The following is a 27202-nucleotide window of genomic DNA, read 5'->3' as shown; positions in this document are numbered from 1 at the left end:
CCAGAGCGCCTGCGCGAGACCGCGTTGGCTCCCGCAGCCTTTGGGGGAGGCCGCCGCCGATTGGTTCGCTGGGCGCAGCCAATAGGAGCGGGCGTTGCTGGCTGGCGGCGCGGCCTGGCCGAAGGATGTCGCCGGAGGAGGCGATGCGCTGGAAGGCGCGCTTCGCCGCCATGTACGCCCTGGGCACCTGGACCCTCCTGGGCTACTTCGTCTACTGCTACCGCGTGCGCCCGCGAGAAGCGGAGGCCGCCCAGGACAGGCAGGGCCCGCCTGAGGCCGCCTCCGCCGCCACCGCCGCGCCTGCCTGGGGCGGAGCCGCCTCTTGGGAGGCGGAGTTCGGTGTGTGTGTGGGTGTGGGTGTGTGTGTGTTGTGTGTTTGTGTTTGTTTATCCGGGGGGCTTTGGCCGCAGCGTGGCCTCTCCCCAGCACCGTGCGTGGTGCGGCGCCCTGCCCCTGCCCCTGCCCCGTACTTACTGCTGCCTCCTGGGCCAGGGCTTCTCCTGCCCTGCATTGCCCCGGGCTCTGGGTGGGGGGAGCAGGGCCGCCCGGAGGACTCAGGGAGCCTGGGGCAAAGCAATTTCGGGGGCTCCTTCCATAAAAAACAGTTGCAATACTATAGAATACTATATTCTCATGGGGGGCCGCTGTGGGGCCTGGGGCAAATTGCCCCACTTGCCCCCTGGGCGGGGAGGACACTGGGTGGCCTCCGTGCGCTCCCTGTTCTGGGTGCCGGACTGTGTGGTTCCAATTGAACGTCGCAGCGATTAGTGGCGGCTGGAGGTGCCGGTGTTCAGAAACGTGACTACCAGAGTCTCTGCTCCAATGGGGGGCCGGGCTGCCAGTTCTGCACCCACTTAACTGTGCGTGTGTTTAACGGTGCCTGCAACAGGAGGGGGTCAAGGAAGGGCTCGGTAAATAGTTAGGCCCCAGTTCAGTTGGTGAGTTGTCTTTGCCTTGTAACTTGGAGGTGAGCTACAAAGGGCATAAGGGGGGGGGGAAGCTTGCACCCATATTTGCTGCTGGCTGATATATAAAGAAGTCTTGATAGTTTTGTTTCAAAAACATTTTGTTGGTTTTGGGTTAGAAATGTCACTAATGCCGAGGCTATTGAAAAACCCAGGATTGACACTCTGTTTGGCAAGTCTCAGTAGAGGGGCCAAACATGAATGATCTTGGAGATTGAGCTTTTCACTCCTAGGCTCTGTCTATACTGGATACGCTTAAGGTGCTAAGAACCATTTTGGTGTCTCAACATGCTTGTAAAATACACTTTGTCCACACACACAAAATCCATGTGGCTTACATGCATGCCAAATATATTAAGGATTAGTCTTGCTTTCAGTTGTCTTGTAAATCTCCCCAGAATACACCCAAAATTTCAATCTGGTTTTATAACTGGTTGGTGGATAGTGCAGAAAAGGCTGTCAAGATTATTCATTTGTTCCTGCCGTTTATCAGCGTTATGGCTTAATAGTTCAGATGCCAGTACCAAATGGACCCTTTCAAATGTTTTAAATTTCATTTAGTACACAAAAATTGGATTTTAACTTGTTTCTAAAAATGTCATTTATTTCTTCCTAAATTTTGGGAAGCAATTAAGTGAACCACAAACTGACTAAAAATATAGTTTACAGTATTCTGATACAACTGTGTTGGCAGCCATAAGCAGGGAAACAAGAGTGCCTAAGAATGACTTTTTTTTCTTTTTTTAAATTAGATGAAGAAAGAACACGTCCAAATGAAACACCAGCAGATGAATTTTTCACGTCAACAGTGAACTATAAAAAGAATCCTGTACCTTCTACAACTGGATGTATGATAATGTGAAATCATTCTTTGTAACCAGCGATGGCCCTGGTCCAGAAGAGTAACTGATCCTGAAAATTAGAAATTTGATATGTATACAAGAGAAATGGCTTGCATCAAGATGGCTTGCTTGGATGTGAAAAGTCTTTAGTTGAAACACACCCACTCACTCATTCACTGTCTTTCTCCTGCCCACAAAAAACAACAAAGCCTAGTAAACCTTTTCAACTGTGTTAAAGACAGTGTGTTCGCAAAACCTCTTACTGGGCTGAAATATTAAACAAGTTGCAAATTATTAAACTTCCTATAATTAAATCTGTATAGTTTGAAGTTTATTTTAATGATGCTACACCCCATGTAGTGTCTACTAAATTAACATGATTGCCTCTGTTAGAGCTTTAGCTTTGATCAGGTAATAAGAAATTGCACAGAGTCAGTTTAGAGATTGTGAATGTGAGACAATCTTGGACACCAACTGCTCTTCGAGTAAAGTGAATTATATTTTACGTTGTTGGCTTTTGAGAGAGTCCTCATGTTATCTACTTCCAGTCCCATTTTCCAACTTTAATCCGTAAAGGAATATAGAAATTCAACTCTTAAAAACAAAATTAAGTGACTCAAGTGTACACCACTCAGTAGGAGTAACTCATCTGTTTCATCTCTTTTCCTAAAGGAGTGAAGTTAAAGGTGTAAATACTGCCCGATATTAACTGCACTCTCACCAATAGCTATGTCCGTGTTCATGACTCAACTGTTCTACCAGGTCACTTTCTTGAAGCAATTTGTTTATATGTAAAGTTGCATTAGCAATAATTTAAAAGTGTGGCTCCCATCTGAAGAGCACCTCAGTGAGAATCACACTACTTTACTCCACAGATCAGTTCACTATGTGTATTCAGAGTCACCTCTGTGTATACAGAGTTACTGTACTGATAAAATGTATTTTTATTTCTCTTAGCATTGCAGAGACAACACATATGGGAGACTGAGCTGGTCTGTTTTCTGGCTGGAACTTCAGGAAGAGAATTGTTAAGGCCTACGATAAAAATCAGAGTTATCCCTGAACATTTATTTTATTTACTACTGATATGTAACACCTGGCACTTGCCATACTCAAAATATTGTGCAAACATTGACTAGCCTACTTGTAATACAAGTAACATCTGAGATCACTAACTGAAAAGAGTAGAAAAATATCTTTCTCTGTTTTCAGTTTGCTCATCTAGTGCTTTGACATTTTTCCTTGTGTTTGTGGCTCTTTCGTACTGCAGTGGAGGAGAGATGCACATGAACTGCAAACATGGGGCAGGTGTACTTGAAGTTACTTAGACTTCAAGTTGATCATATCTTTTTACAAAGTACCATTTACAAAATCTTTACCAAGGGGCTGTTTGGCATAATTGCATCTTGACTATCACTATATTATATCTCACCTGGGTTGGGGAAGATCAGTAAGCTGGAAAGAACAGAGTTTAATTTTCAGAGCTCAGCAGGATTTTATAGCAGTAGCAGCTATGGAAGCAACTATTTTTGTTTTTGAACTTACTAATTGAACACACAAATCATAGAGCAGTAAATGTGAAATGCTATCTTTAGAATAACTTCAGATTGGGAATAGAGTAAAATCTTTAATCTCTTAAATCTTGATTGTTTTGCAGTTGTTAAAAAAATCTTAAAATTATAACGGGTGGGGGGAGAACATCATCTGGATTAATCACAAAACTAGAAAATTTTAAAAGGCGGGTGCTTAAGAGCCGTTTTGTGCTTCCTCTGCTGGATTTATAGTATTAAGTAACTAATCAGGATTCCCAAATCCATGTTGACAGCAGTGATGCTAATCCACAAGTAAGTCAGTTTTTATCACAGTTAGGCATTGTTTAAAGTGAAGTAGATTTAAAAAAAACTATAAGAACAGCCATGAATTGAGCAGTATTTGAAACACAGGACAAAAAAAATCAACTTTGTTTAGAAAAGAAATTCCTGCGTGAGGTATTGCCAAGGACTTTAAAACAAAAAACAGCTAAGTGTGTACTATTTTCAGGATAGTCAAACTCCATAACACAGAAGCCTTATACATGACCATCGACAGTTGCTAGTATGTAGTGTAGGTAAGGGATGTAGGTAAGTCCATCAGTGGAGATATTTGCATTTACTTTGAAAGGAGTGTCTGTGCTGCTCTGTGAAATGGTGAATGAACAGCCAAAGAAAGCTTTTAGTAAGAGGGTGGAGGTGGAGTTTACTGAGTTACAGAATCTAGCCCTGCTCCCATGGAAGACTATTATTGCAACCAAAGGCAGATTTCCATAAACACCTTTTAAATTAAGTCTGTATTTTAAGAAGCATGTATGCCTAGTTAGGGAGTAATTGTGGAGGGGAAATGGGTCTTTCTATTTAGCCTGCTAATGAAATGCATCATCTTTCTTTGCCGAAAGAACTGTGTGGCGCACTTTAAACTATAAACCAGATCAAGTCCTTATTCACCTTTTTTTTCTTTAAAATGGACACAATCAACTTGAAATCTAGTCTTTTAAAAAAGAATTACTAGTAGTTTTAGGTACAACTATTTGACCTGAGTTCTGCTGCCAGTTTTTGCAGGCTTATATATTTTTTCCTATTTGTACATGGTTTCTCTCGGTTAACTGCCTGAAAAACGATGTGAACAAGGGAAACTGAACATAAGAATGGCCATACTGGGTCAGACCAAAGGTCCATCTAGCCCAATATCCTGTCTTCTGACAGTGGCCAATGCCAGGTGCCCCAGAGGGAATGAACAGAACAGGTAATCAACAAGTGATCCATTCCCTGTAGACAAAAAGTGCTATCAAAAGCATAAAGACATTTTTCAGATAGAAATGCGATGGCAAAGCTTTACCACAGCCTTCCCTCCAATTTTCTACCTCAGTTATTGTCATCTTATCGGATGTGGAGCTTGCCAAACCCATTTGCAGCCGGCTCAGTGAAGGTTAGATATGACTTTCCTTTGGAGAAATTACTCCCCATCTTCTGAACACACACAATTCATTAGTTCCATGCTGTTTCCCAGGCCCTGCCCCTACCTCCTCAAAACCACCACCACCAAGAATTAATTAGTTCATATTTCTACCATCTCATGCTTCCTCCTTTCTCAACACTTGGGACTCTTCAGAGTGACTCCCCTGCCTGTCAGTTGTTCCTCGCTTTAGTGATGGTGCCAGCACCAATGTTTTGCAGTCTTTGGTTGGGTGGAAGATGGGTCCTTCCGGTGGTGGATTAGGTGGTCAGCTGGAGAATGAGTTTTCTTGGTAGGGAGGTCTCTCCTGGAAGATGAGAGCGCAGGTTTCCTCCAGGCTGGTGGGAGGGGTTGTGATAGGAATGGCTTTAGTGTGGAGCTGGGCAGGTATGGCAGGGAGGAAGCCAGGAGGCAGTAATGAGAGGATTCCTACTTACTGTAACAGCAGCTTGATTCTGTCTCCATGTGGTGCTGTTAGAGTGGCGTGGGGCTTACAAGAACTATGTTGTATCTCCCCAATATGCACCTAGTGGCACTGGTGCGGAATGAAAGAAGGGACTTCCTTGGGCAATAGTGACTGCTTTCTAGAGAGGGTTGGCCACTAACAAGCAGAGCTGACCTTGGCAGTTTTTGGGTAGATTGTGAATAATTTCTTTGCTGCTTTTCCTTTCCCAAATTTACCCAAATTCTGTGATTATCCCACTACTTCGCATATGGGTGGTCTGCCAATCTGGGGTGGGTAGTAAAATTATTCTTTAGGGTACTCCCCAATCGTGACTAATTGTGTGGGTGGGCACTTTAGATCCTTTAAGCCTTACTTCTTTCTTTTAACATAGTGGGTTCATGTTTTCAAGCCTGACTTCTCATGGAAAAAGTCACGTGCCTTCCTTTTTTGTTTAACAAAGCTGAGATTCAGCTTTTTAGGGCCCAAGGATGGCTCAGTTATCGATGGGCTTGAACTACGATGGCTTATGACAGTGTAGTCACATTCTTTTTTGGGCTAACATTTTGAATTCCAGAATCTGGCCAAAGTCAGAGAAGTCCATCCTGATTTCTCAGAGGGCAGGTCCACTGTGGGGCTAGGTGGCATACTTAGTATCGTCCTTAAAGTTCAGTGCTGTGCTGAACTTGAAAAGGCTCTCTACCTCAAGGCCTTCTGCTCTGTCTTTAAAACCACCATTAGCATATGCTGTCAAGTGGGTAAGCTAAAGGCCACTGGGAAGTGGCGGCAAAAAATTATTCTCAGGAATTTTGTGGTGAAAGTGGCCATTTCTGTGGCAACAGAATAGTGGCATGCACAGAGCGCTGTTCAATGTGGTCACTTGAGTGGTGTTAACATAAATGTGGAGGGAAACCAATCACAAAACTAAAACCAGGATCTCTCACCGGTGTGTATATAACCCTTACATTAAAAACAGCCAGAATCAATAGCAACCTTTCTGCTGGCTCAGAGCATCAGAACCTGCTCCCTTATGTCCAAGCCTGGCTTTGTAGCTGTGAAGCAAGATCCTCTCCTGACCTTTGTACCCGAGCAAACATCCTGATTTCATTTTCAAGCAAGACAGTTGTATTTCCCACTCCTGGAGGGAGTGTCCCCCATTTCCCACTCCTATAGGGAGTGTCCCTATTCTCTCTAGGGGGTCTCCCGCAATTCCTCCCCTATCTGGCCTGTCCCCTTTCTACCGCTCTTTCTATAGGGGCTGCTGCCCCCCCCCCCCCCCAGGACTATTCCTCCGTTCCTCCCCTATGGGGAATGGCCCCTATTCTCTCCATAGGGGCTGTCCCGTTCCCCTCCCTGCACGGGGCAGAGCTCATCCCCGGCCGGCTGCGGGCTGCCCCCGCGATGGCTCCCGGGGCCGGGGCCGGCTGCTGCAGTGCCCGCTGGGGCCGGGAGGGGGCGGCCGCGGCCGCTGATTCCGGATCCCGGATCCCGCCGCTGGTCCCCGGCCGGGCCTGGCTCCGCGACCTCGGCACCATGAAGGCGATAATCCAGCGGGTCACCCAGGCCAGCGTGACAGGTCAGTGCCGGGCCGCGCCCCTCTCCCGGCCGGGCCCGGCTTCGCCCGTCTGCCCCCCGGCCCGCGGGGACCGTCCCCTGCCCGCCGGTCCTTCCTCCTTCCCCTGCACCCCCTTCCCCGGCACCCCCCTCCCCATGTACCCCTTCCCCGTCCTCCCCCTGCAACCCCTGTCCTTCCCCTGCACCCCCTTCCCCATGTACTCCTTCCCCGTCCTTCCCCTGCACCCCCCGTCCTTCCCCTGCACCCCCCTCCCCATGTACCCCTTCCCCGTCCTTCCCCTGCACCCCCCGTCCTTCCCCTGCACCCCCTTCCCCATGTACTCCTTCCCCGTCCTTCCCCTGCACCCCCTGTCCTTCCCCTGCACCCCCTTCCCCATGTACTCCTTCTCCGTCCTCCCCCTGCATCCCCCTCCCCATATACCCCTTCCCCGTCCTTCCCCTGCACCCCCCGTCCTTCCCCTGCACCCCCTTCCCCAAATACCCCTTCCCCGTCCTTCCCCTGCACCCCCCGTCCTTCCCCTGCACCCCCCTCCCCATGTACCCCTTCCCCGTCCTTCCCCTGCACCCCCCTCCCCATGTACCCCTTCTCCGTCCTCCCCCTGCACCCCCCGTCCTTCCCCTGCACCCCCCTCCCCATGTACCCCTTCTCCGTCCTCCCCCTGCACCCCCCGTCCTTCCCCTGCACCCCCCTCCCCATGTACCCCTTCCCCGTCCTTCCCCTGCACCCCCCGTCCTTCCCCTGCACCCCCCTCCCCATGTACCCCTTCCCCGTCCTTCCCCTGCACCCCCTTCCCCATATACCCCTTCTCCGTCCTCCCCCTGCACCCCCCGTCCTTCCCCTGCACCCCCCTCCCCATGTACCCCTTCCCCGTCCTTCCCCTGCACCCCCCTCCCCATGTACCCCTTCTCCGTCCTCCCCCTGCACCCCCCGTCCTTCCCCTGCACCCCCCTCCCCATGTACCCCTTCTCCGTCCTCCCCCTGCACCCCCCGTCCTTCCCCTGCACCCCCCTCCCCATGTACCCCTTCCCCGTCCTTCCCCTGCACCCCCTTCCCCATGTACCCCTTCCCCGTCCTTCCCCTGCACCCCCCGTCCTTCCCCTGCACCCCCCTCCCCATGTACCCCTTCCCCGTCCTTCCCCTGCACCCCCTTCCCCATATACCCCTTCTCCGTCCTCCCCCTGCACCCCCCGTCCTTCCCCTGCACCCCCTTCCCCATGTACCCCTTCCCCGTCCTTCCCCTGCACCCCCCGTCCTTCCCCTGCACCCCCCTCCCCATGTACCCCTTCCCCGTCCTCCCCCTGCACCCCCTTCCCCGTCTTTCCCCCTGCACCCCCCTCCCCATATACCCCTTCCCCGTCCTTCCCCTGCACCCCCTTCTCCTGCACCCCCCTCCCCATATACCCCTTCCCCATCCTTCCCCTGCACCCCCTGTCCTTCCCCTGCACCCCCCTCCCCATGTACCCCTTCCCCATCCTCCCCCTGCACCCCCTTCCCCTGCACCCCCTCCCCATATACCCCTTCCCCGTCCTCCCCCTGCACCCCCTTCCCCTGCACCCCCCTCCCCATATACCCCTTCCCCGTCCTTCCCCTGCACCCCCTTCCCCATATACCCCTTCCCCGTCCTTCCCCTGCACCCCCTTCCCCGTCTTTCCCCCTGCACCCCCCTCCCCATATACCCCTTCCCCGTCCTTCCCCTGCACCCTCTGTCCTTCCCCTGCACCCCCTTCCCCATATACCCCTTCCCCATCCTTCCCCTGCACCCCCTTCCCCGTCTTTCGCCCTGCACCCCCCTCCCCATGTACCCCTTCCCCGTCCTTCCCCTGCACCCTCTGTCCTTCCCCTGCACCCCCTTCCCCATGTACCCCTTCCCCATCCTTCCCCTGCACCTCCTGTCCTTCCTCCTCCCCATGTACCCCCTCCCCATGTACCCCTTCCCCGTCCTTCCCCTGCACCCTCTGTCCTTCCCCTGCACTCCCTTCCCCATCCTTCCCCTGCACCTCCTGTCCTTCCTCCTCCCCATGTACCCCCTCCCCATGTACCCCTTCCCCGTCCTTCCCCTGCACCCCCTTCCCCGTCCTTCCCCTGCACCCTCCGTCCTTCCCCTGCACCTCCTGTCCTTCCTCCTCCCCATGTACCCCCTCCCCATGTACCCCTTCCCCGTCCTTCCCCTGCACCCCCCTCCCCATATACCCCTTCCCCGTCCTTCCCCTGCACCCCCTGTCCTTCCCCTGCACCCCCTTCCCCGTCCTTCCCCTGCACCCCCTTCCCCGTCCTTCCCCTGCACCTCCTGTCCTTCCTCCTCCCCATGTACCCCTTCCCCATCCTTCCCCTGCCCCCTATCCTTCTTCCTCCCCTTGCACCTCTTCCCCACATAGCCCTTCCCGTCCTTCCCCTTGCACCCTCTCCCCTGGCACCCTTCCCCTATGTATCCCTTTCCTGTCCTTCTCTCTGCACCCCTTCCCCATCCTTCCCCCCTGCGCCCCCCTTCCCATATACCCCTTCCCCTGTTCTTCCTTCTCCCCCTGCACCCTCTTCCCATCCTTCCCCTGCACTTCTGTTCTTCGCCCTGCACCTCTGTTCTTCCCCCTGCACCTTCTTCCCCTTGTACCCCTCCCTGTTCTTCGCCCTGCACCTCTGTTCTTCCCCCTGCACCTTCTTCCCCTTGTACCCCTCCCTGTCCTTCCCCCTGCACCCCTGTTCTTCCCATGTACCCCTCCCTCTTGCACCCTCTCCCCTTGCACTCCGTCCTCCCCCACTGTCCTTCCCATCCTTCACAGCACCCCATGTCCTACCTTCCCCCAGCACCCTCACCCCCTGCACCTTGTGTCCGTCCCACCCACCTGCATTCCCACTCTCCCCTGCACTCCTGTCCTTTCCACTCTCCCCTGCATCCCATCTCCTTCCTTCCCACCCACCCATCAGCCCCTGCATCCGCTATCCCACCCACATCTGCCCCTGGCCCCCACTGACCTTCCCACCCACATACCCGTAAATGCTGCCCCTGCACTCCCACACACTGTTCCACCCCTGCACCCACCCACACTCCCCAGCACCCAGTGTCCCTCCCGCCCCTGCACCCACTGTCTTACCCACCCACATACCCATTCCAACATTCCCTGTACCCACCATTCATCCCACCCACTGGCCCCCTCAGCCCACATATGCATCTACAATCCATCCCACCCAACTGTTCCTCCCCCCTCCCCCACACACATACTGGCCCACTGGCCCCCTCAGCCCACATATGCATCTACAATCCATCCCACCCAACTGTTCCTCCCCCCTCCCCCACACACATACTGGCCCACCCACCCATTCTGTTTACTAAACCTTGAGTAAACCACTACGAAGCTTTCCCAGACGAGCCCCATCACCTTGTGCTGAGTCAAAGCTTTCATTGAAAATCTCCTTCAAGATTAAAAACAAAACAAAAACCCTTCTAAATGTTAATGCTGCCTTCCTGAGCCTGCAGCCAGCCCCAGTGCCTCTGCTGCTGCTCAGTGCTTTGCTGAGTTGTGCCACAAAGAGAACAGACCAGGGCCCCCTTGGTTCTCTCTGCTGATGTTTAGGACCTTTGGACAGCCGCGGAGCCCACAGCACTAAAGTGAAAACCATTCTGCTGCAGTTGGGTAAATCTCAGAGCAGCTGTGGGAGCAGGCACTATAGCTATTCACTGGGGGAGAATGACTCGAAGAAAAGGTTGAGTAGTGGAGAGAGCACTGGACAAGGACTTGTGAGTCCTGGGTTCTATTCCTAGCTCTGCCCCTGGGTTGCTGGGTCACCTTGGGCAAGTTATTTCACTTCTACATGCCTCAATTTCCCCATCTGTAAAATGGAGATAATGATTTGTAACTCCTTTGTATAGTGCTTTGAGATCTACTGATGAAAAGCGTTACAGGCACCCTCGGGTTTACGCAAACCTGACTTACGCAAATCCGCACTTACGGAAACAGTTCCGTAAGCTAGAAATAGGAGGGTTTTACTGTTGGGGTTTTTCTTTTCGTAATGGTGGGGTATACGTTTCCGACTTATGCAAAATTCGAGTTACGTAAGGTGTTCCGGAACGGAACGCTTAAGTAAGTCGGGGAGCGTCTGTATATGTATTATCATTATTCTCCCATTGCTACATTTGGCTACACTTCCTCTCTGGGAGCCTCCCAATGAAGTTCAAAGTTTTGTTGTTGGTGTAGATTGGTAAAAGGCCCCTTTCAGTGAAGGAACTGATTGATGTGTACTTCCAGCATGACTGCTACATTTGATTTGACCTGACCTGCTCATAACCTATCTCGTTCAGTTTGCATAGTCCAGAGGGCAGGTTGTCTGTCTGTCTGTCTTCTATTTGGTGGAACTCCCTCTACAAATTAATTATTTTCTGTTTACTTTTAGTCTTAGTTGTTCAACACACTTCTGTCTTTTGTGTCCTTACTGTTATTCACTGATACACAGGAATATTGTAGCATAAATCAATTATAACAACACGACTGTAGTTGCATGTTGGATTAACTGCCGACTGTTATCGATTACAGCGAGGCTTTGCTGATCCGCATCTAGCCAAGAGGTTGCAGCTGTCTCTTCTGGATGCAGACCTCACTGCTGGGATCCAGGCCTTCATCACTTTTTTTTCTGTGTTTGTACAGCACCTATGACAGCAGGGCACTGGTACATAACTAGGGATCCGAGATGTTACTTCAGGACAGATGATGATAATAGTGCAATACATTCAATTTGGGGCTCCCCCTTAAGTTCATCTGGAAACTGAAGCAGACCGTCAATACAGCAGCCCACTTGTATCTTACGTGGAGCACGGCACCAGTGCTCTGTGATCCACGCTGATTACCTGCTGATTTGTGGGTGGGATTTAAGGTGTTGGCTTTGACCCATAAAGCCATAAGTGGCTCGGGACATGCCTATCTGAGGGAAATACAGTTGAGATCAGCAGAGGTGCTTGAATTGGTGACCTCTCAGTAGCAATCAGAGGAGGCTGGGTACAAGATAGTCGCCATGAAGGGCTTTCAGCTCTACAATTTGCTCCTTCCAAACCCTCATCGGAAATTGTCCAAATCTATTGACCCTCCAAGGGCGCTACGCAGCCAGTCACTTCTTGTAGGCATGCTGGAGGGTGGGTAAGGTTCTGTTCACGCCTTTGACTCTCATCTTTCATGGCATTTTATATTCTGTTTCGTGGGTAGCTGCTGGCTTTTTTTCTTGTTTGTACAGGTATGGTTGTGTTTTTTAACCAATATTAACATGCGCTTAGCTCAGTGGGTTTTTTAGATGATGTATAAATCTAAATAAAATAATCCTACCCTGGCCACGGGTTCTCATTAAAATCACTTTTTATCTCTCTGAGCATATTACAGTGGGCCTAGAGGGACATATTTTATTTTAGATGTCATGAAACTGATATTTGTTTTCATGCGGTTGGGTAGAATTGGCCCGTTTATACCAAGATCTGTTTTCGGAGATAGATTCGAAGGCCAGAAGGGACCGTTGTGATTCTCTCATCTGACTTTCTGCATAACAAGGTCACAGGATGTCCCCGTATTAATTCCTGCTTCAAGTTCAATAGTTGTGCTTGTATTAGAGCATTATATTTAGAAAAAACACTCAAAAAACCGCCCAAACCACTCAGGACCCCGTAGACTGCTCAGCCAACTTGAGAGCTGTAGAGAACACAGGTCTACTTGGTCTCGGCTTAGGGCCTGAACCTCTGCACCATAATGCTTGTCTCTTTGCAAATCTTGAAAAACCAAACCATTGAATGCAACTTATTTTTTTGCAGTGAAAACGACCAAAAAAAAAAAATCAATCTATTAAAAATGTTTATTTTTGTAGGGACTTCTGCAATGCAGAAATCAAATGAGTTTATTGATTTCATACAGTTGGGTAAATTTTCCAAGAATTTTTTCAGGTTCTTAACCACGTGCCTCACATTGACTATAATGAGAATTGCTGTGCTAAAACTTTCCATGCAATGTTTTGAAACACTGGAGCAAGCATGTTGATCTGCCAAATCGCCTCTTCATTTAGCAAATCAATTTCATGAGAGGCAAGGGGCTGATATTTTGTAACTCACAAAAAAAAGGGCGGGGGGACACTAAATATTGCCTTTAAACCGATGATAGAAATGTATACCGGGGAGTAAACATTTGGAATGCTGGTATGACGTGTGTACATGTTCTGATTTTTCTTACAAGTAATTTTAGCATCTTGCAATGCTGTAAGGTAATTCTCCTTTCACAGAAATGACTTTCAGTCCTCTCTATAAAATTGAATTGGTGTACATGCTGTAGACAGCTAGTTAACTCTTTAAATTCAAGTGACATTTCCAGAAAGTGTTTATTGTACCATTGCCTGTTGGAATTGATGCTTGCATGTGACATAAAACCAGATAGTGTGTTAATTTCACACTCTTTTTTGTTGTTGTCCTGCAGTGGGTGGGGAACAAATAAGTTCCATTGGACGAGGCATCTGTGTGTTGCTGGGTATTTCTGTGGAAGATACTCACAAAGAGCTAGAACACATGTAAGTCATGACCTGCATTGAGTGTTCCCTTTTAATTCCTGTTTATTCATGTTACTAACTCCGAATCAGTAATATCGGAACTATATTCAAAAAGTGGCCTCTTGCTGTAGGAAAATGTGAGCATCTCCATGTTCTTTTTTTATGTTACACTTTGATTGTGGGCCTCCTGGTTATAAGAACGAGGAGTACTTGTGGCACCTTAGAGACTAACAAATATAGTTTCACTTCATTTTATGCAGCACTGTGGAAAAGTGTCCCCAAAACAAATAAACCAACCACTACGTGTTTTCCACAGAAAATAACCTCCCATTATCTTTTTCTGGGTGTTATAGTTGTTTTAAAAATTTCTACTGTATGTAACTTTAAACTGTTTACATTAACATACAACATATTTGAAAGATTTTGTGATACTAGGAATCTTAGGATCTCTTTTCAATCTGCACATGAAAACTTTAGCGCTTTGTTACGTCAAACAAGAAAGAGTAAGAAAACTGCAGACATGTCTAGAGAGGGAAGGAGAAGGGGAATGAAATAGGTGAAATCATTGGTGATTAGAGAGCAGAGTGGAGAATGGGTGAAATCAACTGTCATTGGATGTTGAAGAGAGAATGGTGCGTGGAGTTGTGAACTGTATTGGGGCTTGACTTGTTAGAATCTAAAATTTTTAGAAGATGGGCAGGAAATTTGAAAATGTGCTTCTGTGCAAAGCTGGACTACCTTATCTCACTTTTCCTATCTTCAAAGTGTGTTCAATTCACTGAGTCACTGCATCTCATACTTGCTTTAGTAACCGTGAAAGCTGGTGATCAATACTGCACATGGGTGATTAGAATGTAGAGATTCCCAAACTCCAAGGGATTAATGTCTCTGACTCAACGTATATGAAGTTGAATAAAGAGTCAGGAAACAAACAATTGAATGGACTGAACGATTGAAGAGAGAGAATTATTCTTAAATAAAATATAAACATGGTCCAGAATTGCTAAGGAGTAAAAAATGACAAACTGGTTTAACCAGATTCTTCAAGTGCCATTGAATGAAACTTCCTCTGTTGATCCTGCAAGTGAGACCATTTTAATGCTGTCACATCTGCTAAGTGCAGCAGTGATGATGATGATGATTTAAGTCCCCGCCGCAGGCCTTCCAGCAGCCTTTAATCAGCAGCTCGATTCAGGAGCAGTTTCTGTTTCTTTGACACTCAGAGATTCTTGAACATCAATATGTGACTGCGCCGTAAAAACAGCTGAAAGGCAAAGCCTTACGCTTGATGATAAGTGCGTTCCAAGTTTAGGCTAATAACATCCTCTTCAGGGTGGGACAAAATGCTCAATTTCAAGTGATGACTGTAGTGTTTTGCCCTGGATGTACTTCTCCAGACAAACTGCAACTCGCAGCGCTCATTACTGGCTGCTGCAAGTGATGAAACAGAGTAAACGTTAAAGGAAGAACTTAAAAGAATCAAGATGGATGGGAATGGAGTATTATTATTGCTCGAACACTAGAAATGAACCAACAATGCATACATATAGAGGGGGCAATTGCATCTCTGCTGACGACTATTGTTGGGCCCAGTTCATAGTTGCCCTGTGGCCCATTTGTGTGCCCAGTCCAGGCAGTTGGTTCTGTTTTCTAAATCAGTTTTATCCCCTCAAATAAACCATTGTCCTCCGCAATCCAATTAATTTTGCTTCCAAATTATTTATCCCCAAATGTTTAAGAGAAGGCTTTTATACAAATAGCATGATGAGTTTGTAAGGGCTTTCATGCCTATGGTTCTGTATGTGTGATATTGATAAGACTCCCCTTTTTTAGGGGAAGGGATGCATGAATGGCTTGTATCTTTGCCATTTGTGATCAAATACCTGTACATATATATTATAATATATATCTTGTTACCTGTGCTTGTATCAATACCTGTGTGCCGTTCACATCTGTTAACCTTACACATGATGATTCGGAATGAGCTGAGGTCATGCAAGTAGCCTTCCTTGTTCTGTTTCTCTTCACAGGGTTCGCAAGATTTTAAACTTGCGTGTGTTCGAAGACGAAAGCGGCAAACACTGGTCTAAAAGCGTGATGGATAAACAGTATGAGGTGCTTTGTGTCAGCCAGTTTACTCTTCAGTGCATCCTGAAAGGAAACAAACCAGACTATCACATGGCTATGCCTGCAGAGCAAGCAGAGTCTTTCTACAACAACTTCCTAGAACAACTTAAAAAAGCCTATAAACCGGAGCTCATTAAAGGTAAGGTAGACCCGGTATGTTTGAAAAAGGGGTACTTAAAAAATGTTGTGGGTGACTTTTGTCTTTCCCATTTAGGGTAGAACTGAGTCCTTTCTGGGGTTTAACCCCAGTCTTTAATGTCACCAGCAAAAGCTGCTTATGTAGACTGCTCCCTAAGAGTTCCCATCTTCTCTTTGCCACCTCGTAACATCGATACTTTGCTCCATAGACCGATGCCTCAGTCTTTCTTCCCACGTGTGGCCATGCGTGGTGCTACCCCAGACAGCTGGACCAAACCAGAATCTTCTCTCCTTAAGGTTTTTCTACTAGTCACATTAAAAAGTGAACGGGGTAGTGAACATTATGACTTTCACTTTTTACTCCTTCGTTTCCCACCACGTTACATGTTGATGATGATAGTAGGATATGTTATATGTTGCTGATATTAGGCTCTAATCTAGTCAGTCTGTTCTCTGCTCCGTTCCTAGTAACTAAACAGCAGTCTTCTCTTTGCTAAAGGAAACATGGTGGGTAACAGTCTCTCCTGTGATCAGCCCTCTGTTCGTCTTTTCTCTCTGCTTCCTGTGGTCCTCTTCTAATTTGTATTGAATTTTTAGTATAACTGTATAACAATTGTATACAGAAAGTACATTTGTGTAAATATTGCTATAGCTGGTAGGGTAGATTGAAGTCTAAAAATATAACTCGTATTGTCAAGGTCTGCTTCATCCTGCTTAAGAGGAAAGCCGAAAAGTAAGGAGAAAAATGGTAGATAGGGAAAGGTTTAAGGGTTAATCTCCTGATTGACAGTATATGAACCATAATTATCCCAGATATCGGTGTATCATATAGACTTTCAAAAGATTGTGTCTGCTAGGGATGAAATCCATTCCTAAAACATCAGTCTCATGTCAGCTTTCCAGTGTCTTAGTATAATATTTTTTTGCAGTTAGTGTGCTGATAATGATCTAAGTAATGTTGTTCTGATAGACGTTTCAGTTTTGACACATAATATAGTAAACCTAAATCTGATGAAATTACAGAGTTTTAAACTGTAGCTTTCAGGCTTCTTCTTATCCACCATAGTTATAGCCTAAATCACATATTTCCTTTTATGTGTATGTCAAGTTACTACTAAGTAAGGAGCCTGTTTTTGCTCTACCAAAGGCAGTAACAAAACTTCCTTGAAGTCAACGAGACCAGAATCTGGTCCAATACTGACTTTGCTTAGTTGAAGCCTCATCTCTCAGTGAAATTAAACTGAACAACATAAGTGTGTTGCTCACCTAGAGAATGAAATATAGAAGGTTTGGCATATCTAGCTTTAGTTTCTGGCTTTGTGGAATTTTCTGTTTCATTGTTTCTGAACTCTCATACTACAGCGCTTCACTATGAGGCTTCTTATATTTTGACAACAATATTTTAAATACTTTCTCTGTCTCTCCCCTGTCTCCAAGCAACATCATAGTTGTGCACTTGAAATAAAATAGTAGTCACCACTGTCTCTTGAATGTCTGCTTTTACTTTAAAAATAGCTTTGATTTCTGCTCTGTCTTGCTGCAAATGTACGTTTAAAAATGCACAATGTCTGTAATAGTGTTGTGTGAGGGGTTGGGAATTGCTGTTCTCACTGCTGTGCCAGGTAATATACATTTCAAACTAGCTCAGTTATAAGAACCATCTACTAATTTATACTTTCTGGAGGCTGCGCCAGTCTGTAACCTACTGAATCAAATTCTACTGATGGATATTAAAATCTCCCCCCGCAGTTTGTGGCTTACAGAGTGCGATGCCTTTGCCAGCATATTTGTAAACTTTCGGAAGTTTGTACACAGTCTGTGTGCTGCCCCAGCTCTGCGCAGACAGCTGGCACAGTAGACATTGAACGAACCGCCCAATGACAACAAGCTCCGTTAAGGTACGAAAGCACCAGGCCAGGTTTGTTGTCAACAAAGCATGGTAATAGCACCTGTCAGGGCCGGTGCAAGGAAGTTTTGCGCCCTGGGCGAAACTTCCACCTTGCGCGCCCCTTCACAGCCCTGCGGCAGCTCCCCCCCCCCGGGGAGCCTTGCAGCAACTCCCCACCTCAGCTCACCTCTGCTCCACCTCCTCCCCGAGCACACTGCCCCCGTGCTAATTCTCCTCCCCTCCCAGGCTTGTGGCGCCAAACAGCTGATTGGTGCTGCAAGCCTGGGAGGTGGGAGAAGTGGAGCGGCGACTGTGCACTCGGGGAGAGGGCATAGGAACTCTGTAAAAAAAAATTGGGGGCGCCGCTTTTTGGCGCCCCCAAATCTTGGCGCCCTAGGCAACCGCCTAGTTTGCCTTAAAGGTAGCACCGGCCCTGGCACCTGTCAGACTCTATGAGGGTACTGAGACCCGTATGCTTGCGACAATGGACGTAGCTCAGTGAACAGTGGGACTTTCCATTCCTCCCTCGGCTGGACAAAGATACTCCCTCTGAGATACATCTTTATACCCTGATACAAACAAGTTCTGTACTGCCTCTGACAAGGTTACTGCCTCCTGACGTGGCTAGTTATCACCCACCACCTTGTACATGTTGGTTCAATCAAAACATCTCTATTATGTACTGTCATCCTGACCTTATCTTTTAGGAGGGGTCAGTGTGTTCCTGTTATCCTTGGGGAATGTTTTTGTACCATCCTTGATATTGGGATGTTTTGGTACCACTTGATATCAGGATACGTTTGTGTGAGTGCTCTTTGCTTAGTGCTTCTTAGGAATGTGTATTTCTGCAATATTAGCCCTGTTTTTGCCAGATTCTGTGAGCAGGTCCTGCCTCATACCAGGCCTCTGATACAAGGGCTTATGTCTCAGGCTCTCTTCCTACTACACCTGGTAATTTGGCTGATGGAATTCACAATCTGTAATAATCTTGCTGAACTAGCGCACTGTAGCTAATGGAACTTTCATATTCAGTGAAGCCATATATCAGTGGGGCTTGTGGTAAAGTTGTAATAACCTTTGGCAAAGTTGTAATAACCAGTCTAGGACCTGATGGAGCATTCAAACATCCTGACATCTGTACTGAAAACTTCCTGAAGTCAGCAGCCTACGTTGCCAGAAATTGTTCTGTGCATCAGAATTTATGAAGGATAATGGGAGGAATGGTCTATTGGCCAGAGAACTAGCCGGGGACCCAAGTTCAGTTCTCCTGAGATATTACGGGGGGAGAATGGGCGGAGATAATTGTCTAAGACTATGTCTACACTGCACAGTTAACCCATGTGATTGGAATCCAGGTTAGCCTAGCCCAGATATGAGCGTGCCCACTGCAAAGCAATACTTGAGTTACTGTGGCCACACTGTTTCTGCTCTCCCCCGTCTTGGGGCATAGCCTATGGGTCTTCGTGCTGAGAAGCTCTAAGATTCTTTTTCAGTTTTTCGTGTCAATTCCAAGAGAACTTTTCCGTCCTTTGGGAGGGAGGGAATTGTGGGAAGGGCATTGGAGGACTATTAGCACTTGAATGATTTAGCCTGAAGGAACCCAGGCTCTAGCCCACATCCCCAGCTGAGCCAGCCAGCCTGGGCTTAAAACACCTCCAAACCCAGGTCAGAGGTCTTTGTGTGGACAGTAGGGGAGTTAAGGCTAAAACCTGGATGAGAGCTTGGGTTTAATTGCGCAGTGCAGACATATCCTTAGATAGATTTAGGAATAAAACAAATGTGAAGTTTCTAGGCCATGCTGTCTGAGAGATGTGTCCAAAGAATATTCTAAAAGCAAATTACTTCTATTTTTAAAGTCTCATATCTCAGAAATGGCTTGTTCGTTTCACCTTAAATACAGAAAAGGAAAAAACACAATTTCTCTGGCCCTGGAAGTACCACACATACAAACCTCTAAAGGAAAAGGATTTTAAAGAATTAAGAGGGTGATGATATAAGCACAAATGAACTTGTGATTTTAATTAAATTCTTACATATATACTAATGCCTATAAGCTTATTGTATCAAAGAGAAAGTTGAAAGGTATTTTGGTCAACTGATAAGTGCCTAGGCAGGGAGAAGGTATTTGATATGAGCAGGGCCGGTGCAAGGATGTTTTGTGCCCTAGGCGAAACTTCCACCCTGCGCCTCCTCCCCCTGCACGTCGGTTCATTGAGGGGCAAATCCCAACAAGCCTTTATAGACCCCAGGGGCCAGCCATGCCCAGGGGCTGCTCCCGAGATCAGGCTCCCCTCTCCCTGTCCCCTGAACTCCCCGCCTTGTCCCCTGACTGCTCTCTCCTGAGACCACTCCACCCTAACTGCCCCCCTAGGACCCTACCTGTCCCCTGGCTGCCCCAACCCTTATCCACACCCCTGCCCCCAGACAGACCCCCGGGACTCCCATGCCCCATCCAACCACTCCCCGCCCCCTGACAGGACCCCCAGAACTCCCGACCCATCTAATCCCCCTGCTCCCTGACTGCCCCCCGGGACTCCTCTTGCCACCATGCCGCTCGAGCCGCTGGTTTGGAGCCAAACCAAACAGGCTGCCGAGCGCACAGCCCCTCCCCTGCAGAGTGCTGGCGACGCGGCACTGGGGGAGGGGAAGGGGGGAGCAGGGGAGGGACTCTGGCTGCTGGAGGCCAATGGGAGCAACTCAATCAGGCACAGGCGCCCAATCAGCCATGCCGCACTCTGCATGGGGCGGGAGGGGGAAAAATCCCAGACCTTTCTACCAATTCCTCCCGGCTTTTTAAAGACGAAAAGGACATGTCCGGGGAAATACGGAGGGAACTTTTTGGTGCCCCCAACCACTTGGCACCCTAGGCGACCGCCTAGTTCACCTAGCGGTTGCACCGGCCCGGATGTGAAAGGGCTCCTGAATCTAACAGATGTAGGTATACCAGGATCCAATGGCTGGAAGTTGACGTAAAAATATTCAAAAGGGAACTAGATGTGTATTTGTTACAGGGAAGGAAATTAACCATTGGAACAGCTTGCCAAGGGATGTATTACACTCTGTATGACTTGAAGTCTGCAAATCGAGACCGGCTGTTTTTCTAAAATGTTCATTAGCTCAACTACAAGTTTTTGTGTTTGATGCAGGAATCACTGGATAAGGCCTGTGTTAGTAGGAGGTCAGATTAGATGGTCATAATGGTTCCTTCTGGACTAAAAATCTTACGAATCTATATACAGTGCTTTTTAAAATACCTACTTGCAGATTTCTCCACATGCAGTCTCAGTTGGGTACTTCAAGCACCCCCCAAATAATGTCCTGTGTCACTTTCACTTGCTCAGAGTTCCATTTCTAAGAGCTGTCAGCCCGGAGAACTCCTGAGCTGTGGCACTCAGTTGCACTACTGTATTGTATTACCAGATGGGTCGTCCTTGGAACAGATGCAGCCTATCTGAGAGTTAACGCCCCTTTTTGCTGATGGCAAGAAATTTCTTCACCTTCCTTCTTCCCAAGCCAAAAGCACTTTAAAGATGTCAAGTGGCATATTCCGTATATGAGAATGGCAGTGAAGACGTTAGATTAGGCTATCCAAGACATCAGACAGTCCAGCACCCCTTCGTTCTTTACCAGCTAGCAATTGAGGACAACAAGGCATTGACTGCAAGATGGTTTGGGGCACATAGTGAAGAAATGAATAAAGCAAAAGAGTCATTGACAATCAACGGTATCAAGGACCCACATAGTTTCAAAGCAGGGCGACCACCTGAGCAGAAAAATCTTACGCACTGGATAAGGTAGCCCCTGTATTCTGGGGTACTAGATGGAAATAGTTAAACTGGGTACTGCTGATTCACCCAGGGATGGATTGAGTTTCTTGACATATCCCAATGTCAAATGGACAGTCATGAATAGGGAAGAGAATGGGAAAAGGTAGACTGACCTGATAACTTCCTTTCTTCGACTGTTTATCCCATTCATGCTCTGGCCTTGCCCCACCCTTGGGAAAAGTAGTTCTCTAGACCTGATTTTTTTTTTTTTTTTTTTTTTTTTTTTAAATTTAAAGTACAGAGCTCTGGTAAAGTCTATCTTAAACGTTAGTAACAAGAGAGTCTAGTACAGTATTTTGCGTCTTTGGAGGACTTTATTTCTGGGATTGGGTTTCTTCGGGGGGCAGTGAAAATTTGTTTTTGATTTGGCTGAGTTATAAGGGTCTCGTGCATGTGCCCTGGCTTTGAAGACTGAGTCTTTTCTGTTTTATTGTCCACAGACTCTCCATTGGCTTTGACCCTGGAATTTCATTTTTTAATGTGTAGATCAGCGGTTCTCAAACTGTGGGTCGGGATCCCGTTTTAATGGGGTCGTCAGGGCTGGCTTAGACTTGCTGGGCCCCAGGGCTGAAGCCAAACCCCGAGGACTCCAGCCCTGGCAGCAAGCCTCAGGTTGGGCTTTGGCCCCCACACTGGGGGCAGCAGGGCTCGCGCACGCTCAGGCTTCGGTCCCCCCTCCTGGGGTCGTGTAGTAATTTTTGTTGTCAGAAGGGGGTCACGGTGCAGTGACGTTTGGGATGTGTGTGGAATATGATTTTTGAGGGGTGTAGCATTGAGCCAAACTGGCTCTTGCCTCATGGACTGTACAAGCTGTTCGGTGTACCGTGACTGAAGTAGGGGTCTAGAGGAAAAAAGAATGTGTGGTCGTGTCAAATACAAACGCACCCAAGCATTACAAACCTCCAGGTTGCGGTCTCCAGACTTTTGAGTGCTTCCCTTTGAAATCGTGATGTTCTTCTAACATAGTGTTTTGGAATGGAATATATATTAACTTTGGGTTATTTACAGTGGCAGTAAAAAAAAAAAAAAAAGGCTGTAAAGAACACACCTTCAGTAAATTGCTTCTGCTTTTTAAAATGGCATCACATGTATTTCCCAGCCGCCTTCCAGCGATGAAGTCAAAATTCTTGTTTGGAAGAAGCTTGTAAATGTAGAGGGTAGGTTCTTCTGTTTTGTATGTTTTGCTCACTCTGCCTGAGGAATAGATCTGAAGAAGTGAGTTTTTTTTACCCACGAACACTTATGCCCAAATAAATCTGTTAGTCTTTAAGGTGCCACTGGACTCCTTGTTTTTGTGGATACAGACTAACACGACTACCCCCGATACATGACTGGCTGGAGAGCCAAAGGATAAATATGGTAAATAGAAGAACAAAGGGTTTTGCTGGCAGTGCAGAGCTCTCTTTTGTCTGTGCCTAGGGGAGAGAGACTTGTTTTGTGCTTAAGGTGGACTTAGAGGAGAGTCAATCAGAAAATGGAAGGAGCCCCTGGATCACAGGCGTAGAAGCCAGAAAGCTCTGCAGACTGATTCACCTGCTCCTGTGGCAGCTGGTTCTGAAACGATGCAAGCGTGTATTTCCTAGCCAGGACACACAAGCAAGAAGAGAAATTACTTCCTCGTTTCTGCAAACCCAAGTGCTCCCATCTAGGCCCCTGGTTACCTCATCAGTTCTCTCACCAGGCAGACCTGAGAGCACAGGGGAAGCTAAGCACTAGGGTGACCAGACAGCAAGTGTGAAAAATCGGGAGAGGAGGTGGGGGATAATAGGAGCCTATATAAGAAAAAGACCCAAACATTGGGACTGTCCCTATAAAATCGGGACATCTGGTCACCCTACTAGGCACTGCCTTCACAACTCCCCCTTCCTTCATTCCTGGTGCAGCCCCAAAGTGCTAAGGTGGGTTATGCTGACTGAGCAGACAAGCTAGTTTTCTCCCTCTAGCTGTGGCCACTCCACAGCTATCGTTTCCCATGCCCTGGTCAGGATTATTACCCAGCAATCCCTTGGTACTTCAGAAGACTGAGGGAACTCACTCCCTCTAGAAAGGCCTTGTCCAAGAAATAGCACTTAGATCGTCTTGTCTCCGTGTCTCCTATGGACAATACTGGAGCACGCTGGAAGTCCCCCCAAAATATAAAAGAAATCCAGGAAGCGTCGCAGGGATTTGGACTCTTCCACAGAATCTTATGCTTCCCTCCCTCGTCAAAGGAAGAAAAGAATTCATCTGTATCAGAACTCAAGAAGTCATATGCAGGGTCAGAGAACAGACTGTTGTCCGCTGTCTAGCTTGGCACTGTGTCCAGGTGTGTTGGTTCTGTATTATGCCACCAGCGAGGCAAGGTGGAGAGGTACTGCCGTCAGGCAAGTATTTTTCCCTTCTGCAGTTAGGTGGAACCAGGCTTGCCTCTCAACTCATGCCTTCAGGAATCATTACATCTGAATGAGAAGCGCCCTCTAAGAGAGGATATCAGACAGGTAATGAAGTATCTCAGCTTTTGCTAAAAGGAGCAATTTCTGGTACAGGTACCCAAAATTGAGGCCGCAGTTGCCACATGTAGGAAGAAAATGGTGGCTCCTGCTGAAGAATACATGCCTTAGAAACAGGTAGAGAGAACAAAAGAAGCCTGTCTATGAAGTCTGTAGCGAACTCATAGTAGTTCCTTCATCTTTCACTTGCTCTTCCAGAGCAGTATTGGTGAAGTGTAAGGAAGTGATAGAAATCCCATGAGCACCGGGCTATCCAGTGCAGCCGCCGGAGCACGGTCTGTGACCGAGTACTTGGAAAGCTGACTCGCAAGCCAAACAGCTGCTAGCAACTGCCCCCAGGAGGGATGACCGGCTCTTTGGAGACTTTCTAGCTAAGGCGGGTTTCCTCCTCACTTGGTCTGTGAGATCCCATGAGAGAGTGAAGCGGGATGGAACAAAAGCTGGCGTTCCTTTCATTATTATGCCATTTTGAACTACCACCTTTCTAGAAACAGAGGCTCCAGGGCAGGGAGATATAGACAGTTAAGGCGAGTCTACACTAGAAGCGCTACAGCGGTGTAGCTGCGCCAGTGCAGTGCGTCTGGTGAAGACGCACCATGTCAATGGGAGAAGCTCTCCCACCGACATAGCACTGTCCACACCGGCACTTAGGTCAGTGTAATTTACGTCCCTCAGGGGTGTGAATTATTTACACCTCTGCGCGAAGTAAGTCATACCAAAGTAAGCTCTAGTGTAGCCCAAGCCTTAATGTATAAGGAGCCGGAGCATTAGCAGCAAGTGTTTCCATTTTAAGATGCTGTTTTCAGAAGCTCTTATCTTTTCTAATTCTGTTTATCTTTTGGACTGACATTTGACAAGTTTGGCTTCTGCCTGTTTGAATCAAAACAGTTCTTCCAATTTTAAGTATGGGGCTATAAACCTGGTGTCATCTATGTCAGTGGTTCTCAAAGCCGGTCCGCCGCTTGTTCAGGGAAAGCCCCTGGCGGGCCGGGCTTGTTTCTTTACCTGCCGTGTCTGCAGGTTTGGCCAATCACGGCTCCCACTGGCCGCGGCTCGCTGCTCCAGGCCAATGGAGGTTGCGGAAAGCGGTGCGGACCAAGGGGTGTGCTGGCCGCCCTTCCCGCAGCTCCCTGCGGACGCGGCAGGTAAACAAACCAGCCTGGCCCGCCAGGGGCTTTTGCTGAACAAGTGGCAGCCCAACTGTGAGAACCACTGGTCTATGTCGTATCGGAGTATGTAGTATACAAATAATAATCGCCTTTTTGGTACAAGTTCATCCAGAGTTTATAGTCACTTCCTGGGGAAGCTATGTAAACATGTAACCACTTTGCATACTTTTTAGGCATTGGTGTGGACCATCCCTGCTAGCCTGTGTTTAATGCTGGAGTTCCAGATTTAATGTGTTTATCAGAAACAGGAACCAAACCTGTAAGATGTTCTGTGCCATAATCAACGTAAATGCAAAGAGATTTCCCCTAAACGTCTGAATAGATATTTAGACGTTAGGTCTGTGGACATGGCTATTGGTTAACCGTTGTTAGATTCAGTGTTCTAAAACTTATTTTTCAGCTGTGAATCATTTATAATAGTCCCAGAAACATTTGCCCATGTGATTCACCAGCAAACCTCCAGGCCACAAATATAGAAAAATGATCTGGGGTTTCTCTGTGGGTTTTAATCTGTTGTGGGTGGCAAAGAGTTTAAGCAATGTGCAAAAGAATTATAATGACTGTGGCTTTTTGATTGCTCTGACGTCATCTCCCTGTGGGACCCCTTTCATGTTCCAGTCTCCTGCAAGTTTGCAAATTGAGAAAGAGGCAGTACAAGGGAGATCAGGTCTGTTTTTCACTTGCTTGGTAGCACTTCAGTCTCGTAAATTGTTTTATTTTCCATTATTACTTGGTATTTTTGGTGCATAGCTAGTTAGCAATTGAGAATAGAATGGCATTTCCCCAGGATAGTGAATATTTCATGGTATCTTTATTTGAATGGAAAATACGGTTTGTCATAGCTTTTTTGAAGCAATAATTCTTCATAATTGTCAGTTCTTAGGGAAGTCATTAGTGAGTTTCCATTGCAAGAAATCTTTTCGCTTTATGTTTTGGAATGTTGTGACTTTTAGCCCCGAAAGAGCAGCAGTGCATTGTTACGTCTTTGATTATCAGAAAGAAGATAGCAGCTTCGGTGCTTATCTGGTTACCGTTGTTCAAAGCAAGTTGCTCCCATCTGTGTGGAAAGATTTGGTCAAATCCCCATCTGCAGTTCAGAGCCCAAGCAAAGGGCTTTGCACTGGGGAACAACATGGGAGTGTGGGAGGGTGAGTGTAATCTTCAGCCTCTCGGCCTGAAGGGAGGATGTGAAGCACTATGCAGGCTGGCTTCAGCCACTGCTACAGAATGTGTTATGAAGGCAGTTGTGTTCTGCAGACCCTCTCTTCCCATGCACACACAGGGTTGTGCTGCAGTGGGCCTGCTGTGGCCAAACCCATGCCGTTCCTCTGGCTCACACGCAGCGCCTTGCACTTTCTCGGAGAGCTGTCTTGGAGCTGGCCTCTACATGACGCCGTGCCGTGCCGTGTGGTACCCCTGGATGCGCTGTTTGTGGTGTGGCCTGCTAAGCAACAGAAACGTGGTATTTCTGCTGAGATTCAGAACGTATGTGCCTGCAATGGGCAGGTGGGGATTCAGCTCACTATGCGTAGCAAAACGCAGCTTTTATCTGGCGAACAGAAAACGGGTCTCAGAACATTTCTTCAGGTATATTATGCAGTCAGAAATGGGACTTTTCCACATCACCTCCACTGTCTGCTAACGTCTGATGTATCTGATCTATTCGATGTGGCTTAATGCACATCTGTGCTGGGAACACGAATTCAAGGTCAGGGGAAATATTTCCCCCCGGGGTTATTCACCACTTTGCTTTGGAGAATGGAAGAAGCCCTTGTGCTGGGGGAGCTTTAACTCGTTTTAGTCCGTAATTTTGAGGATGCACTTGCCCACAGCCAGCTGTTCCCTCAGAGACTGGCTCAGCATGCCCAAAAACTTGGAGTAGCAAATTTTGAGATATGACTATTTCCTGTCTGCTGAAAATCCTTTTCAAGCGTTATTCAAAAGAGCACAATGTTTTTGCAACAGATGTTCTTCACCAAAACAATTAAGCTCTGGTAGCGTTGCCATAAGGCAGCGTCTCAGGGAGCTGTCCCAGCCTAGGGGTGCGCCAGGCTCCTTAAAGGGTTCCCAGGTACCCGTGTTCACGGGTAAAGGAGCCTCTGGGTAACTGTTCCTCTCTGTCTGTCTGGTATCCTTTTCCCTCTCCCACGAGGCATTACACAGCATTTTTCTCTCTGTGTTGCCACCTGCTGTCTCTACAGTAGGGCTAAAAAGGAGACTGAAGCTCATGCATCAGGAGAGGGACTG

The 27202-nt window shown here is 47.6% G+C and overlaps 1 protein-coding gene across 1 annotated transcript in view; it reads left to right on the top strand.

Annotated features, from left to right (window-relative positions):
* The first annotated feature begins 6705 nt into the window (after positions 1-6705).
* Positions 6706-27202, top strand: part of DTD1 (D-aminoacyl-tRNA deacylase 1) — a 96886-nt gene continuing 76389 nt past the window's right edge. Inside the window, exons 1-3 of the mRNA XM_054023797.1 lie at positions 6706-6813; positions 13248-13338; positions 15348-15583. Coding sequence (XP_053879772.1) covers positions 6771-6813; positions 13248-13338; positions 15348-15583 — 370 coding nt within the window. The 5' untranslated portion in view covers positions 6706-6770. The remainder of the gene's footprint in view (positions 6814-13247; positions 13339-15347; positions 15584-27202) is intronic.

The sequence above is a fragment of the Malaclemys terrapin genome, chromosome 3 (assembly GCF_027887155.1).
Source record: "Malaclemys terrapin pileata isolate rMalTer1 chromosome 3, rMalTer1.hap1, whole genome shotgun sequence".
NCBI classification, from domain to species: domain Eukaryota; kingdom Metazoa; phylum Chordata; order Testudines; family Emydidae; genus Malaclemys; species Malaclemys terrapin.
This window is presented reverse-complemented; position numbering and strand designations above follow the sequence as displayed.